This window comes from Symphodus melops (genome assembly GCF_947650265.1).
Source record: "Symphodus melops genome assembly, chromosome: 6".
Lineage (NCBI taxonomy): Eukaryota > Metazoa > Chordata > Actinopteri > Labriformes > Labridae > Symphodus > Symphodus melops.
In genome coordinates, this window is record NC_136696.1 from 26,596,341 (window position 1) to 26,611,340 (window position 15,000).

The 15,000-nt window shown below is 44.7% G+C and overlaps 1 protein-coding gene across 3 annotated transcripts in view; it reads right to left on the minus strand.

Moving 5' to 3' along the window:
• LOC306825013 (transcription factor SOX-6-like) overlaps nucleotides 1-15,000 on the minus strand; it is a 116,819-nt gene that overhangs the window by 34,841 nt on the left and 66,978 nt on the right. For all 3 annotated transcript variants that reach the window (XM_079345488.1, XM_079345486.1, XM_079345487.1), the window contains exons 6-7: nucleotides 9,088-9,260; nucleotides 6,866-6,934 (exon numbers count right to left, since the gene is read on the minus strand). In XM_079345488.1, coding sequence (XP_079201614.1) covers nucleotides 6,866-6,934; nucleotides 9,088-9,260 — 242 coding nt within the window. The remainder of the gene's footprint in view (nucleotides 1-6,865; nucleotides 6,935-9,087; nucleotides 9,261-15,000) is intronic.

A 15,000-nucleotide genomic window follows, 5' to 3' on the forward strand; every position in this document is an offset into this window, starting at 1 on the left:
AGATCTATACAGACAGATCTAAAGAAACAGAATGTGTATACACAAGATACATATTTATGCATTTTCAAATTCATTTCACACTAAGAATGTTTTTATAAGATGTTTGATTTTACATTTAAAGCTCGAATGAGAAGTTTTTAACGGGTTATAAAACAGAAAAGCTGATGACACTCTATGAGCAACAAAAACAAACAAGAGCATCAGTGTAAAGATAAAGTCACTTTCTACAGATTTCTTTTTAATGTCTGAAGCTGCTGGAGGTGCAAGACCGAGATCCTTTGTTAACATCTCAATGAGTGACGCATTCGGCTGTTAAAAAGGAAGAAGCATTAGCGTTTTTATTAAAGCTCCTGGGAGGAACTGTTGGTCTGTGTGGGTTTTGGCGCCCCCAGTGGACAAAAGAAACGTTTGCATGTCTTTATTGATCTTTTCTGGCCTTGGAAAAGTATCGTTTCAGTCGGTTTAATAGCCTCTAAGAAATTCCTCACAGGAAACACATGCAAATCAATTACCTGCTCTGTCCACAGGGGGCGCCAGAACCTACACAAACTCCCTCACAGGTGCTTTAAATAAGATACCTGACCATCAGTCATCCCACTTCACAGCACAAGTGTATGAGCTCAAATTAAATCAGGACCACTTTGTCAAAAAGGACACTTTTAGCAATTATTTTTACTTTGCGGTGTGGCTCGGTGAAGCCCGCCCTTCCACGTGCGGATGTGGAAAGCGTTAGGCGGGATCAGCTCACATCCCTGCCCTTCCCGTGCACGCAAAGAACGCTGTAAAGCAGTGAGATAAGCAGCAAACCCCCCCCAGAGCAAGCATCAATGACAACACGTATGACATTGATTAAGTCAGAATAGATGTCAAAGGGAGGAGGAGGGGTGCAAGTACGGCATGCAGAGGGAGCAGAGAAGCGTAGGCGGGTTAGAGCCGTTTAAATAAGGCGACTTATTTAAATAGGACCAATAGGAACAATTTATAATCGTATATAAACTTTTTTTTTTTTTTTACCACGAGCGTGTGTTTTCCCTCCCCGCTAACCCTGAAGAAGGAATATGAGTGCATTTGCAAATTAGATTGAGGTCTTTCTATTAAATAATGGGATGCGGTGTGTGTGTGTGTGTGTGTGTGTGTGTGGGGGGGGGGGGAGTCACGTTGAGATTTTGATGCGGAAGAGTTCACATAATGGTCAAAATGAAAAGAGGTCATCCTCAGACGTCCGTGAAAAAATGGATGTCACGCCTCCTAAAACATTACACAGTTTTTTCAAACTCATCCAATAAAACAACCAGTTCTTCGATTACATGTAACTGAAAAAAATAATTTGCAATAAATGTCCCGTTTTTATAATTACTTCTTTATTCCATTTTTAAAACCACAACAATATTAACGAGTCCCATCAAAGGCTGAAGTCCTCCACGCAGGCGACCCTGATTCAAGTCCGACCTGTGGCTCCTTTCCTACCTTCTCTCCTGATTTCCTTCCTTACCCACTGTCCTATCAGTACTGAAAAAAGCCCTAAAACAAATCTTTGTGACTGTTCACACAAAATGTGACGTGAAGAAATGTTCAATTTAGAAAAGAATTGGCGGCCATTTTTTAGACTACTTCTCTCCTGAAAATTCATGAAGAAAAAAAAACCTTGGGGATGAAGTTGTGACGAGGACGTAAAAAAACATGGATCGCACCAGAAGATGAGTAAACGGTTATATTCCTGCAGTTGTTGCGCTTGCGTCTTCGAGTGCGTCCTCAGGTTTCACAACAGGAGAAATACATCATAATTATTAAACGCGTTTTAAAATGAATGATCTGACTTTTTTTTTTTGATTATTCTTACTGCTGTAACGCCCAAATTTCCCCATTGGGGATCAATAAAGTTATATCCTAAATCAGTGCAGATTCGATCACTCTTATTGCGTCTGACATCACAGGAACATCTGGCGAGGAGAATGTTTGGAGTGATCAAAAAAAATGTGACTTTGCTGAGTTTTGTCAGGAGGGAGGGAATCAGGTCCAACATTGCTTCATGGTGACGTCTTAGAAAGGACGACTGAGTGCAAAGGAGTATTTATAGTGACTGTGTGCTGGTTCTGGGTCCTTTTTTTTAACACTATGAGGACTGTTAAGCTTGTTCGAGCTAAAGAGGGAGGAGCTTCTTGAGTGTATGGACTGTACGTGTGCGTGATCCACTGCGAGCATTGTTCAGTAAACATGCACTTACATGTGTTCATCACCTGACCCGCTCTTCAGACAACATTGTATTGGTCACACTCGAGAACAGCGAGAAAGCTCGGGAAGCCCCATGAACACACACACACACACACACACACACACACACACACACACACACACACACACACGTATTAGGAGTGCAGGGAACTTTTCAGGCATTCCCACAACTGCACAAACACACTAAATCTGTCCGTTGTCTTGTGACACTGAGAAAAAGGAATGAGGAGAGAATAGAAATGAGTCTGTGTCTGAATTACAAAAAAAGAAAAGAAAAGAAAGAAGAAGAAGGAGAGAGAGAGAGAGAGAGAGAGAGAGAGAGAGAGAGAGAGGTGGATGTTATAGAGCGGGACAAAATGCTCCCATTCATTGTATTCCTTTGGGAACACTGGGTATGACTGGGGCTGCTTCACTAGCGCAAACACACAAAGATCTTCTTTTACCGAGGGGGGGGGGGGGGGGGGGGGGGGGGCAGTGGATGAATGGACCGGTGAAGGTGGTGCTGTGGGGGCCCCTCTCTGCTCAGCCCCTAAGAAAACACAAGGCCCCCTTCCTCTAACTGCCCACCAGACACATCGACATACACACCTAAGCACAAGGAACATGTGTACACACACACACACACACACACACACACACACACACACACACACACACTCAGAATTAATGGTGCTCTTGTGAGGGGTGAGGGGGCAATGAGTCCATATGTGGTGTGTGTGTGTGTGTGTGTGTGTGTGTGTGTGTGTGTTGATGTGTTTGAGGAGGAGAGAGGAGAATGAAAGAAATGTGTGGTTGTGCAGTTGGCAGGTATGCACACACACACACACACACACACACACACAGGCGTCCCTTGTTGTTTGTCCATCCCTTCACCTCACAGGTGAGTGAGGCTTTGTTCACCATGTTGGACATGAATAAAAACACTGCCGTTGTTGTCATCACATGACATCAAAGATCAGGAAGAGAAAACTTCACAGCGCGCTGCTTCACTTTTTGATTGACAGGCGATCTCTGGAAGCTGCAGCGTGGAAACACCCCACTGATCGCACGTTAGCCAAAGTAACGCCGTCATTTAGCGCGATGTCAGGGCGGACGAATGTCCTTCTGCCCCCTAGTGGTTGGACTGTTTAAAGTTGTTTAAAGTCCTCAGTACACCTACTTAATTACTTCACTTTCTTTGTAGCGTATTAGCACAGCCCTGAGGCCAGTGAAGACACAGGGGGGTACTGTATGCTTAAAGCATTTTTCTGTAAGTTAACGCACAGGTTAATACACTGGAGTGAGGGCTGTTATAGAGTCGAGAGTTCTCCATTGCCGCCGAGTCCAATCGACGTTATGGAGCCTTCACGGCTTTCCGAGTCATTGTCTCCGAAGCTGTATGTGCTGACGTAGGAGCTGCCCGTCCATCTACAGGCCATTTGCCTGCTCCATTAGCTCTTATGCATGTGAGAGTGTGTATGTGTGTGTGTGTGTGTGTGTGTGTGAGGATTATTGTGTTTGTGCTTGTTTGTCCTAACACAGGTTTAGCAACCCAGACTATTTAGAGGCTAAGCTATCGTCAGCGCTTTATTGACAAGAGGAAAGCTTCGGCTCCGACGAACACAGATGAAACAAGACGGAGAGGAGATGTTGTGAACACGTTTAACTGTCCGACATTTCAACCATTACTCATTGATAACAAACATGTTTTTCTTAAGTGTGCTTGTGTCAAAACCTTCTACCCTCCTCGAACTGAATCCGACAGAAACAGCGGGCGGGAAGCCCTCTGTAATTACAGGTACGGGGTTTTTTTTTGACGACATCCTCCTTTACGAGTAAAAAAAAAAAAAAACACAAGATGAAACTGAAAAGTAAAAACAAAACGAGCACGAGAGGGATATAACTCAACAGGCGAAGAGGAGGAGGAGGAGGAGACAGAGGAGTTATAAACGAAGAACAGAGAGAGGGAGGAGGAGGAGGCGTGCGGCTTTGCAGTCATTAATTAGCCTGTTAGCTCGGGCCCGGGCGGTGCGGTCAGGGCCTGTGCCTTTGTGGGCCTGAAGGAAATGGGCCACATATGAGAGCCATTATAGGGACTGACTTAACAAAGACACATGCCTGTCAGCCACCAGGCTGGGCTGGGCCGCTCTGCCTACGGCACACAAAGGGCCCACCGCCGCTCTGTGTGTGTGTGTGTGCTTTTTGAGCAAGTGTGGATATAAACGTTCCACATGTTTCAATTTATGCACCGATATCTGTTGTTGTCTCCGCTGTAAGTCAACATCAGATGTCTGTCTATAAGTGTGTATGCATGTATTGACGCGTGTTATTTTAAAAAACGGTGTTTCAGTGTTTCCTCACGTTTGTGTGTCCACACGTCGATCAGAGTGAGGCCTTCGGAAGCATTTCTTTAACCCGTGGACATCCCCTGCTGGCTCTCCACGCCATTTAAAACCACATGACAGGAAACCTGGGTCACTTTGAACTCGCCCCCCTCCCCCCCCCCCCTTCCCCCTCTGCCCTGCCCGCCCCCACCACCTCTTACGACACCCTCGCCGACAAACACGCCGACACTATCCACAGACGAGAGGAGCAAACAAGGATGGATTGAATAGAAGCTCCCCCTCTGGCTTTTTGTCATCTTTACTCATAAATCAGTCGCAGATAAGACTCGCGTTTTACTGCTGATCCATAAAACTTTCAAAACACATGATAAAAAGTCGTAAAATTAATGCTAATTAATTGCCGAAAAGGTCGGTTAACTTTATTTGCTGCGATGATGCAACCCGACGAGCCTGCGCCGCACGCTGCACATCAGGGAAAAGCAGTTCACTACAAAAATACTCTTTCTTTTATCGTAATATCGTTTCCATCTGGAAACAATGTTAAGTGTTCAAATGATGATATGAGCGACATCAGGCTTCACCACACTGACGCCTATTCTTCTCGGCTGAAACAGTAGCATTCGGTCAGCTCCTCTGAGTGTTGGCCTGAGAGGAGCTCAGGTCTGGATTTGATAAGTGGAAACAGACCGGTGCAGCGCTGCCTGTGTGTGTTTAAAGCCAACACACATCCGACACAGCGTAAACAGGCCGTACCCCAGCGACTAAGCCCTGGAGCTCAGCCATAATCATTCTAAACCCCTCTACGGCAGATCGACCATATGCTCCTGCATAAGCTGCGAGAAATGCTATTGTTTGGAAAATAACAAGGAGTAGTTTCACGCCCAGCTGTGATGCATGTAATGTTTCATCTTTGTTTCGCGTTCTTTAATTCTGCATCGTTGCTAAACAGCGGCATCAAAGTCCTCCTGTGCACGGTGAGTCAGATTCACACAGAAAAGAAGTGTGAAAGGAGAGACACGCCGGCGGACGCTTCACCTGAATTTACAGCAGATGCTTGTAAAGCTTTACAAGATAACACGCTGCTCTCAGGACCTATTTTCTGCGTATCCCTTCATCCTCATAACCAAACATGACACAGTATCCAGGCTTCACAGCGTGGAAGAGGATCCGAGTACCAAGAGGTTTTTATGGACTCACTCTCCCCTGGGGCTCGAAGGCCTAATGAAGTCCGATCCCAGCTTCATTAAGATCCAGAGGCGGGGCCTCGAGGAAAAAGGAGAGAGGCGGGGGGGGGGGGGGGTAGAAAACAAGCCCTCGTTAACTAGATCTCACCTCCAGAGTGCAGGGAGAGGCAGCGCTCGGGACACGGTGGGGGGGTAAAACAGAGTGCGGGGATGAGACTGAACCGGTCGCAGCGGCAAGTGGATTCTGATTGTCTCACACGCAGATATTTATGCAGCTTCAATCACAACCGCAAATAAAACAAAAAAAATAAAAATCAAACGCAAGCTGGCTCACTTCCCACATCTGCCACAGCGCGCACATCTAGAAGCACAAACTCACAGCTGGGGGTAATTTGGGGAGCGTGTATTCGTGAAGACTCCATTTGTCATTAAAGTTCCCAAAGATGTGGAAGGAAGGAGACAACAGAGGGAGAATCAAGGTAAACAAAGGAGGAAATGGGATCCTTTTATCGGCACGTTTCCGTCTCGGTAAACAATTTCTCTTTCTTTTCTTGCCAACCTCGTATTGTTTTTGTCGTTGCTCACTTCATGAGAGCTGCAGAGGTTTAATGTGAGCGCAGAGATACGAGAATCAAACGTTGATTTAAACAGACAGAGAGACGAGAGGAAACACATGTTGATATATAGACAACCCGGAGAAGGAGGACGAGTAGGAGGACGAGTAGGAGGACACCCGGAGGACGCTGGGATATTGATGTGTGTGTGTGATCGATGCAACAGTAAATGATCCAGCCATAACCAGGGCAATTACTGGGTCATCTTTGAGTGTGTGTGTGTGTGTGTGTGTGTGTGTGTGTGTGTGTGTGTCTTCAGTGCAAGGCTTGTGTAGAGTAAACAGTCGAACATCTCAAAAGCATCTCATGTTATTGTTGTCGTCCAATCACACGAGGAAGAGAAGGGACAACAGGCTGGACCACGACAGAAACACTAACAGCATCCTAACGGAGGTGGATGCTTGAAGACAACCTGCAGAGGGTCGAACGGGTCAGACCCAAAGGTGTGTGTGTGTGTGTGTGTGTGTGTGTGTGTGTGTGTAGTTGGAAAAAGGTGTGTTTCCTCACTAACCTGGATCTGTTGTTGGAGAATGTTGATCTTGTGCTGCTGCTGCAGGAGCTGCTGCTGCTGTCTGGCGATCTGAACCAACACAAAACAAAAAGGAGACGGACTTGAGCTTCTCGTCTTCTGACGACTCAAAGCGTTTTTTTTTCACCGCCGGTCACCGCCTTCACATTCACGCCGTGATGTCGTCAGAAAGAAACTAATCCATTCTCACGCCACAGAGCAAGCAGTGTGTGTGGTGAGACTGAGAGGGTTGTTTTTGTACTTATCCAAACAAACACAGTGAGCTGCTTTTTATCCGGTTTTTACTTCTTCATCATTTCGCAAAGCCGAGTGACGCGGTCTGATGGACAGCAGAAAACACTTTATTGTGAAATAAATCCATTTTTGCATGCCTTCAGGACTTAACATGCAAGGAAAATACTTGTCAGCTGATCTGCCTCTTCTTCAAGCTCCACAATAAAATGGGTAAAAACTACAAAATGAGTTTGAATAATGCGTAAAAAAAAAAGAAAAAGAATTACAGGGGAAAAAATGTAATTATCATTTAAAGAATGGTCGGCTCACGCTGCATTCAAAATCAAGTTCAGGAAGTATGTGACCTCTAAAAACAGAAGAATGCTGAACAAGCAGAGGCTGTGAAATAGGACAAAGACGTGAACGCAGCAGATGAATGAGACAGGAGGAACAGTAGCAGTGAGTTAGCTGTCTGTTTGACCTCAGATTTTATCTCAAAGGGCCTCAGCTCAGTGTGATGGAAGCTACAAGAATTCAAAGCAATCAGCAGCGGGAAAAGTTCCTGAATAAGTCCCTTAACTGATGCCGAGGCCGCATGATTGACATGTTTACTAGTTCGACTGCCACTACCCAGCATGCATCTGGACCCCCCAACAAACCCATCGGCACTCATCGACAGGATTGTCGTTGTCTCCTCCTCTGTTGTTTTGATGTTAAAACGACTAATAACAAACGTGAAGTCAAAAGTTAGAGGGACGGTCGCGTGAGGTTAAAAATCCTTAAAGGGGCAGCACATCCACATTTAGCCCCGCCCACTCTGAGTCAGAAAAAGTAAAGCAGCTGCATCTCTTCTTCTTTTTTTTTTTTTGTCTTGAGGAGTCTTTAGTGTATTTATTCTGAAATGTAATTACAGGCTGCTGAATGGGAGGCGGCGCCCCATTTGCACACATGTCATATTTCATTAAAGGCAGATTTCTCAGGGTTTGTCTGCGGGGCATTATCCTATCAAGTCTCAACAGCCAAATGACTGGCTGATATTGGAATCTGTCTTTCTTTTCACTCTCTCCATCCTCGCCGTGCCTTTGTGGAGCCGTGAGAGAGGTGGAATGTGTTGTGATGTGGACTTGTCTAAACAGAGCCTGTCGCGCGTCGACCTCCAGTGACGTGTCAGAAAACAGAGAAAAACAAAGAGCAGCTCACCTCAACACGTCAACGGCCTCGTGTCTCTCTTTTTTTTCACTGTCACACACTAATTATTTCATATTGGACACCTGACACCCCTGACACACACATTCTTTAAAAGTTTTGTTTTCACTACCCGGGTCTTAATGGGAAAGTTTTCACCTTCATGACATTCAACTATAATTATATTTTTTTACAAACACAGAAAGATCGCGATGTTTCTGGATGTGAACCACTGAGCAATCATACAGGTGAAACTCTTTTACAACCCAAGCGCTGAATCTGAAAAATGAAGCCGACGTGGAAGTGCAGTTCCTTGAGTGACCACTTGAGGCCGGCTGGCGCTAAACGCCACATTAAAATTCCCTTTTTACAGCAGAAAAAAACATTTTTACACACTGTAAAGGGCTAGCATCTTTTTATAACTCACGCTAAATTATGGATTCATTTTCATAATCTGGGAGGGGCGGAGCCAATTTGATTGACAGGTGTTGGAGCAATAGTCAGACGGCTTAAAAACTTGTCTCAGGTCCCCCTCTGTGCACTTTTTTTTTTTTTGATTAATCAAAAATGAGGTGCAGCAGTAAGCTAGAGCTGTTCGGTTCAGTGTGAGAACGCTACGTTGGTGGAGCAGCACGCTGGATTGTCATTTAACCAGGCTTATAAAGAGGCATTGGTTATTTTTAGACAGGAACACGAGCATTGTAAGTCAGGAACCACTTCATCCTAATGTAAGACAATACGTAAAGAAGTCAAAATACTTCACTTGTCTCCAGGTTACATTTTTCCTCCATTTAAACTTGCTGTACCTGTTCCTGCTGCTGCCTGGCCAGCTCCATCTGTTGTCTCTGCTTCTCCAGCTGTGAGGCGGCCATCTTTTTCTGCTCATCATGGGCGGAGAGGAGCTGCTCCCTCAGACTGATCAGCTGACCGATCATGGTGGAGAGTTGGCGCTCCTTCTCCTCCAGCGACTCTGGCGTACCTGGAAGGGAAGAAGAAGAAGAAGAAGATATGAAGCCAAGATTGAGGGTTAAATGTCACACGAGTTCTGTTGCTGAAAACACTGAACATGAACTAAATATCATTCAGAAATGTGGGGCGCATTTTGGAGAAAGTCCTGAAAAAGGCCATGACTGAAACCAGTTTTCTTCTTTGGCTTGAATGTATTTTATTTTATCAACCTTTATTTAACCAGGAATAATTCCATTGAGATTCAGAATCTCTTTTGCACGGGCGTCCTGGCCCGAAGAAATGCATTCAATTTATATAAGAAAAAAAAAAATTCCCAAAACAAAGAAACTTTAACAAGTTGTTTCGGCCAACGTCACTAAAAAATCCTTTCAAATTGTCCCACCCTCACTTCCCATAAATCATCCGGCTTGTCGTAACATCTCACTACTTATTCTCTCCCGTCTTGTCTCTGCGTGCCATCAGTGTTTATCTCTTAGCATCTGCACCCAAGAACAATAAAAACACTAAAGACTTCTTTGGAAATAAGTAGCTGTTGCAGGCTTTTGTCAGCTTTATGATTTTAACATTCTTGGGAGGTTTTTACTTTGTCATCAGCCTCACCTCTGCATCATTTCATAATCGACCTCTCTGGGTCGTTAAGTCACCAAATCTCCTTTTTTTTTTTCTTTTTTTCTTCTAATATTCACTTTTGTTGTGAACAGCGCCGACATTTTTGTGCGGCCGCTCCGTGCGATGGCATTTAAAGTCAAGTCAACTTTTCAGAATGGCGCTACAGCAGCCGGCTGTCAACAGACTGTTGTCATGGAGACGGGGTTAGGCTTTTTTTCTACTTCAGCTCACAAACGCGTCATGCAAGCGCCACTACTTTTCTGCCTGCAAAAAAAGCTCGATGGGTAAGTGTCATCACCAGTGAAACATGTGTGAATAATTTTTTTTGTTTTTTTCAAATAAAAAAAAAAGCTTGGTGGGTAAGTGTCATCACCAGTTAAACGTGTGAATAAAGTTTTTTTTAAATAAAAAAATAAAAAAAGAAGCTCGGTGGGCACGCTAAGTAAACACAGCACTGATCTAAAAATGCTCAATTTGAGGCTCCAAGAAGGCCGACTCCAAACCTGCTGCTGATGTATGTGTATCTACTTAGTCTATGAGGGGACACAAAGGCCTTTGCAGCTCATTCTGTTTATACATGGACCAACTTGTTTCCTCTTGAACCCTGACCACAAGATGAAAAGCTCTGGATGTGTGTAAAGCTTCCAGCAGCATGCACACGTTATCTCTCCTCTTACAGACGCAGCACTTTGTCCGATGATGGAACAAAAGTCAGCGTCCACACTGCACGGACAGAGCGACACGACCCCGGAGCTGCTGCTGTTCATGTTTGCGTGCTTCTCTGTGTTTAAGGAGCTCTCGATTGTGTGTGTCAGTCGATTTGGTACCAAAAAAAAAAAGTGTGGTAAACTTTTCAAAATGTTGAAAACTTGAGTGAAAACACGACGCGGACCTTTTTCCCTCTTTTGTTAGTTGCTGAGAGTTTTGATGCGCGTATATAAAGTTATGAGCTGCTACATCGTACACATCCATGAGTTTATCTGGTCTGGAAGTTCTTGCTCCTGTGTGTGTGTGTGTGTGTGCATCTGTGTGTGTGTGTGTGTGTGTGTGTGTGTGTGTGTGTGTGTGGTGTGTGTGTGTGTGTGTGTGTAAGGTCTTGCCCTGGGGCCATGTAGGGAGGTTGCAGGGTGGCCCCAACACTACCTGCATACTAACAGAGTCTCCATTGTAGTCTTGTCAGGCCCCTATTGTACCCCAGACTGGTCTCCGCACACGCACACACACACACACACACACACACACACACACACACACACACACACACACACACACACACACACACACACATTACCCCTCAGCACCCCTGTATCAAAGGCAACATTCTCCTCTTCTTGTCTCTTTTTTGAGGCTTTCATTCTTCCTTTTTTTTAAGGTTTTCCCCAAACGACCTCCCCATCAGTTACTCCTCTTCACAGTCCAGATCTCCCTGTGGCCACATAGATCTCCTCTCCTCTCCTTACCTCCTCCTCTCCTCTCCTCTTTCCTTCCCTCTCCTCTTCATCTCCTGTCTCCTCTCCTCCTCTTCCTCTCCCCTCCTCTCTGAATGACGTCCTTGTTTCCTTTTCACATTTGTACTCTTCATGTATCTTTCCCCCCTCCTTGTTTTCCTTCTGGCACCTTGCTGTATATATCTTTTCCTCTCCGTTTTTCTGTCTCCCCACTCCTCCCCCAGTCCTCCTATATTTGTTTCCTTTTTGGCATTCTTGATTCCTTTCATTTCTTTTCCTTTCCTTATTTAGTTCCCTAGCTTGAATCCTTCTCCTCCCTCCTCTATCTAGCCTCCTTTTCTTCTCCTCTGTCCCTTGGATCTCATTCTCCTCGTCATCTTTGTTTCCTCTTCATATCACACCATTTCAATCCTTCCTTATCTGCTCTTCTCCCCTCTTCTTCTTTTTTTTATCCTTCTTCACTTCTGGCTTCGTCTTTTTGGCCACTTCAGTCTTGCAACACTGACGGATACTTTATAATGCTTTCACATCTTAAACACACACACACACACACACACACACACACACACACACACACACACACACACACACACACACACACACACACACACACACACACACACACACACACACACACACACACACACACACACACACACACACTTCCTCGACCCCGACATTCCTCTCAGAGAAGTAAAGCCCATTGTGTAAGTGCAACAACTGCGATTACAGCTCCATGATTCATCATTACTGGTTGTGCATTCCGTCTTGCGTTCCTTTAACGCTTCTGGCACCGATGATCATCTCCAACGTTTTCCGCTTTCACGCCATCAGGATTATTCCCGACACCTGCTGAGGGCAGCAGCCAGCACACAAAGGCATGAACTGTTTTCTCTCTCTCTGACTGAATGAAGAAAGGAGCGTGCTGTCAGGACTTCTGCTCGAAGAGTTCGGTCTGTTTCACTTGGTGGGATCATGTTTTTGGATCTGCAGGAGAATTGAATTGAGGGAACCAAGTTTCCTAAATAATGACTTCAAACTGCCTCGGAACAAAAGTGAAGTAAGTATTGCATGAGACGTATTACGAGTATTTATTGTTTTCTAATAAGGTTCAACTTCAGAAAAAGTTAAACTTTTGAATCTTGAGTCAAAGTTTTTTTAGTTTTTTTTTTACTTTATTTACCCATGACAATAAAAACCTGTAAATGGGACCATATCTGTGAGCGTGCTAACAAGATGCTAACTCAAATAGCAGCCGTGGGACTTTTCTGAATTAGGACACTGGTCCATAACTATCACATCCAATCACCTACGAGGACTAAAGAGTTCACCAGATTCAACATTTGAATTTAATAATATTTATTTATTTAATAATAATCCACACGATGGATTTGTGTAACTGTGGCTTTGTCCTTTTTTTGTGTTTTATCTATACGGTCACTTACACACACAGTATGACATCCTGTGACACATTTTACAGATTCATTCATTCAAGTAAATGATGTATTTTTATCAAAATATATCCAGTATAATCAAATATTTGTTAAAAATCACCAACGACCCAGAAGAAACAAAATAATAAAAAAAAGAAATATACAAAATATTCCTCACACATGCAAACCATCGAACTCACGACATCACACGGCGTGACGGCTCAGGACGCCTTGAGCGTCAAGAAAACACTCGTGTTTCATGACGCCTCTGTCAGCCAAACTCCCAGCATTCCTCGGTGCGCCTGAACCTCCTCTCAGAGTCACTTCCCATCAGCCCCCGGGCCCTCGAGTCGAACACGGTCGCTTCATTTCATCTAAACACGAGTCATGATCTGCTCAGGGGTGACATGATGTCGGACTTCACCTGCAAACGTTCACGTTTACTGTCCACGCTTTGATCAGTCGAACAGAAACAAAATCAAGAATTCACTTCAAATCAAAAAGGAAAAAATAAAAGTGTTCAAGAAAGTTTTCATGTTGGTCGAAGTAACTCCTTTCAGTTATTCTTGATTTGATGCGTTATCAGAGCTGCCAGATGTGGCCGTAAACTCGAACACTTTCTAACCATCTGGTCCAATTAAAGCAGGCTGCAGAAGCACAGGAAGTCACATACACACCCGGGCAAAAAGCCGTTCTCACAGCAGAGACAACCAACCTGCTACAACAACAAACAAAAAAAACTCATCTCTCGATCTGCACACGCTAAAGAGGGTACAGTTTTTGATAAGCCATCCGTTTTGATTTAATGAAGGATAATCTTTATTCACAACAAGGCGTGCAGCTGACATGACTGACAGGCGGGCGTGACGTGAAGAGGCTGCAGGACCGCGTGTGTGACGTCACTCAGGCTGCGTCCGGTGATATTCACAGTCTGTGGTTCGACTCTTTAAATGTCGCTCACGTGTGCGTTGAAGATCATCGGTGGAGACCTGAGAATAAAAAAGGAGGTCATCGGTTGTCTTCACCCTAAAAATAACGGTGAGTGAACAAATAGGCTGAGCGTGTTGTGTGAGCAGACACAGAGCAGCAGTTGTGTTTGTGTATTTAGGTCAGAAGCAGCGGCCTTCACTTCAGCCGTCCTGAGTCACAATCAGAGCGTCCCTTCAGTCACAACTCAGCCGGACAAACAGGGACGCCTGTGTGTGTCCGTCTTATGTAGGATCATTAACTTGCACAGATGTAATAGTGCATGCTATGTTTATACCCTTTTTTATCGGCGTCATGAAGAAATTGATGTTGTGCACATTCCAGCTTTAAGAAGAGGTCAAACACGCAGCTCTCCCGGGTCTGACTGACTTCCCTGGACCTCACTCAGAATGTGTGTACGGACGTCACGACCAGGTTATCCGTCATGCACGACTGCACAAGAAGAAGCAACGCCATGCAAACTCCATTCATCTAATATATAATGCACTTCAACATGAGGATGCATGAAGCTTCCATCGGCCTTGTGTCCTACAGGACACTCAAATGTGAGACTTTAAAGGCGGGGTTGGTGATATTCGGAAAACTAACGTGGTTCCCTCAGTGCTCCGTCTGCACCCCCCCACCTGACCTCCCCTAGTAAGGGAACGAGAACGAGCAGGCTACCCGTTGGTCTAACTTTTTACAGACTTGCAACAGATGATAAGATGATCCTTTACTCATCTCGCAAGCGGAGACATTTACAGTGTTGCAGCAGCAAAGCAGGACAGCGTAAAAAAAAAAATCACACGGTGCAAAAAATTCAAATAGATAAAAATAGTGTTGTGTAGAAAAAAAAACATGCATGAAAACAGTCAAGAGAAGTGTGGTGTGTTTTATGATCTACGATGATCTATAAATGAATGATTGATTTCTGTCCGGACCTAAAGACAATCTTTAATCAAAAAAAAGTGAGAAGTGGATCTGAAGGAAATTTCAAACCCTGCCTCAGTTTGTACTTGTGTCCATTTAAAGGCGCCGCCATTTTCCTGCTCATGAAGTCAATGAACTGTATCTGAAGCCGCCACGTGCTTATCGCTCATTTCTATGAAGGCTCGGGCTGCAGACCTGGAGACCCTGCTTTGAGAATATACAGGATGTGTCTTCGTCAGGGTTGTGATCGCCATGACACTTTGCACGAGCAGTGAAGCTAAGGCCAGGAGCGAACGCACTTCAACTCATCTTCACCTTTGTCACCTTTTCTGCTTCAGTCCTTCTGCGTGGATTATCTGAGTGT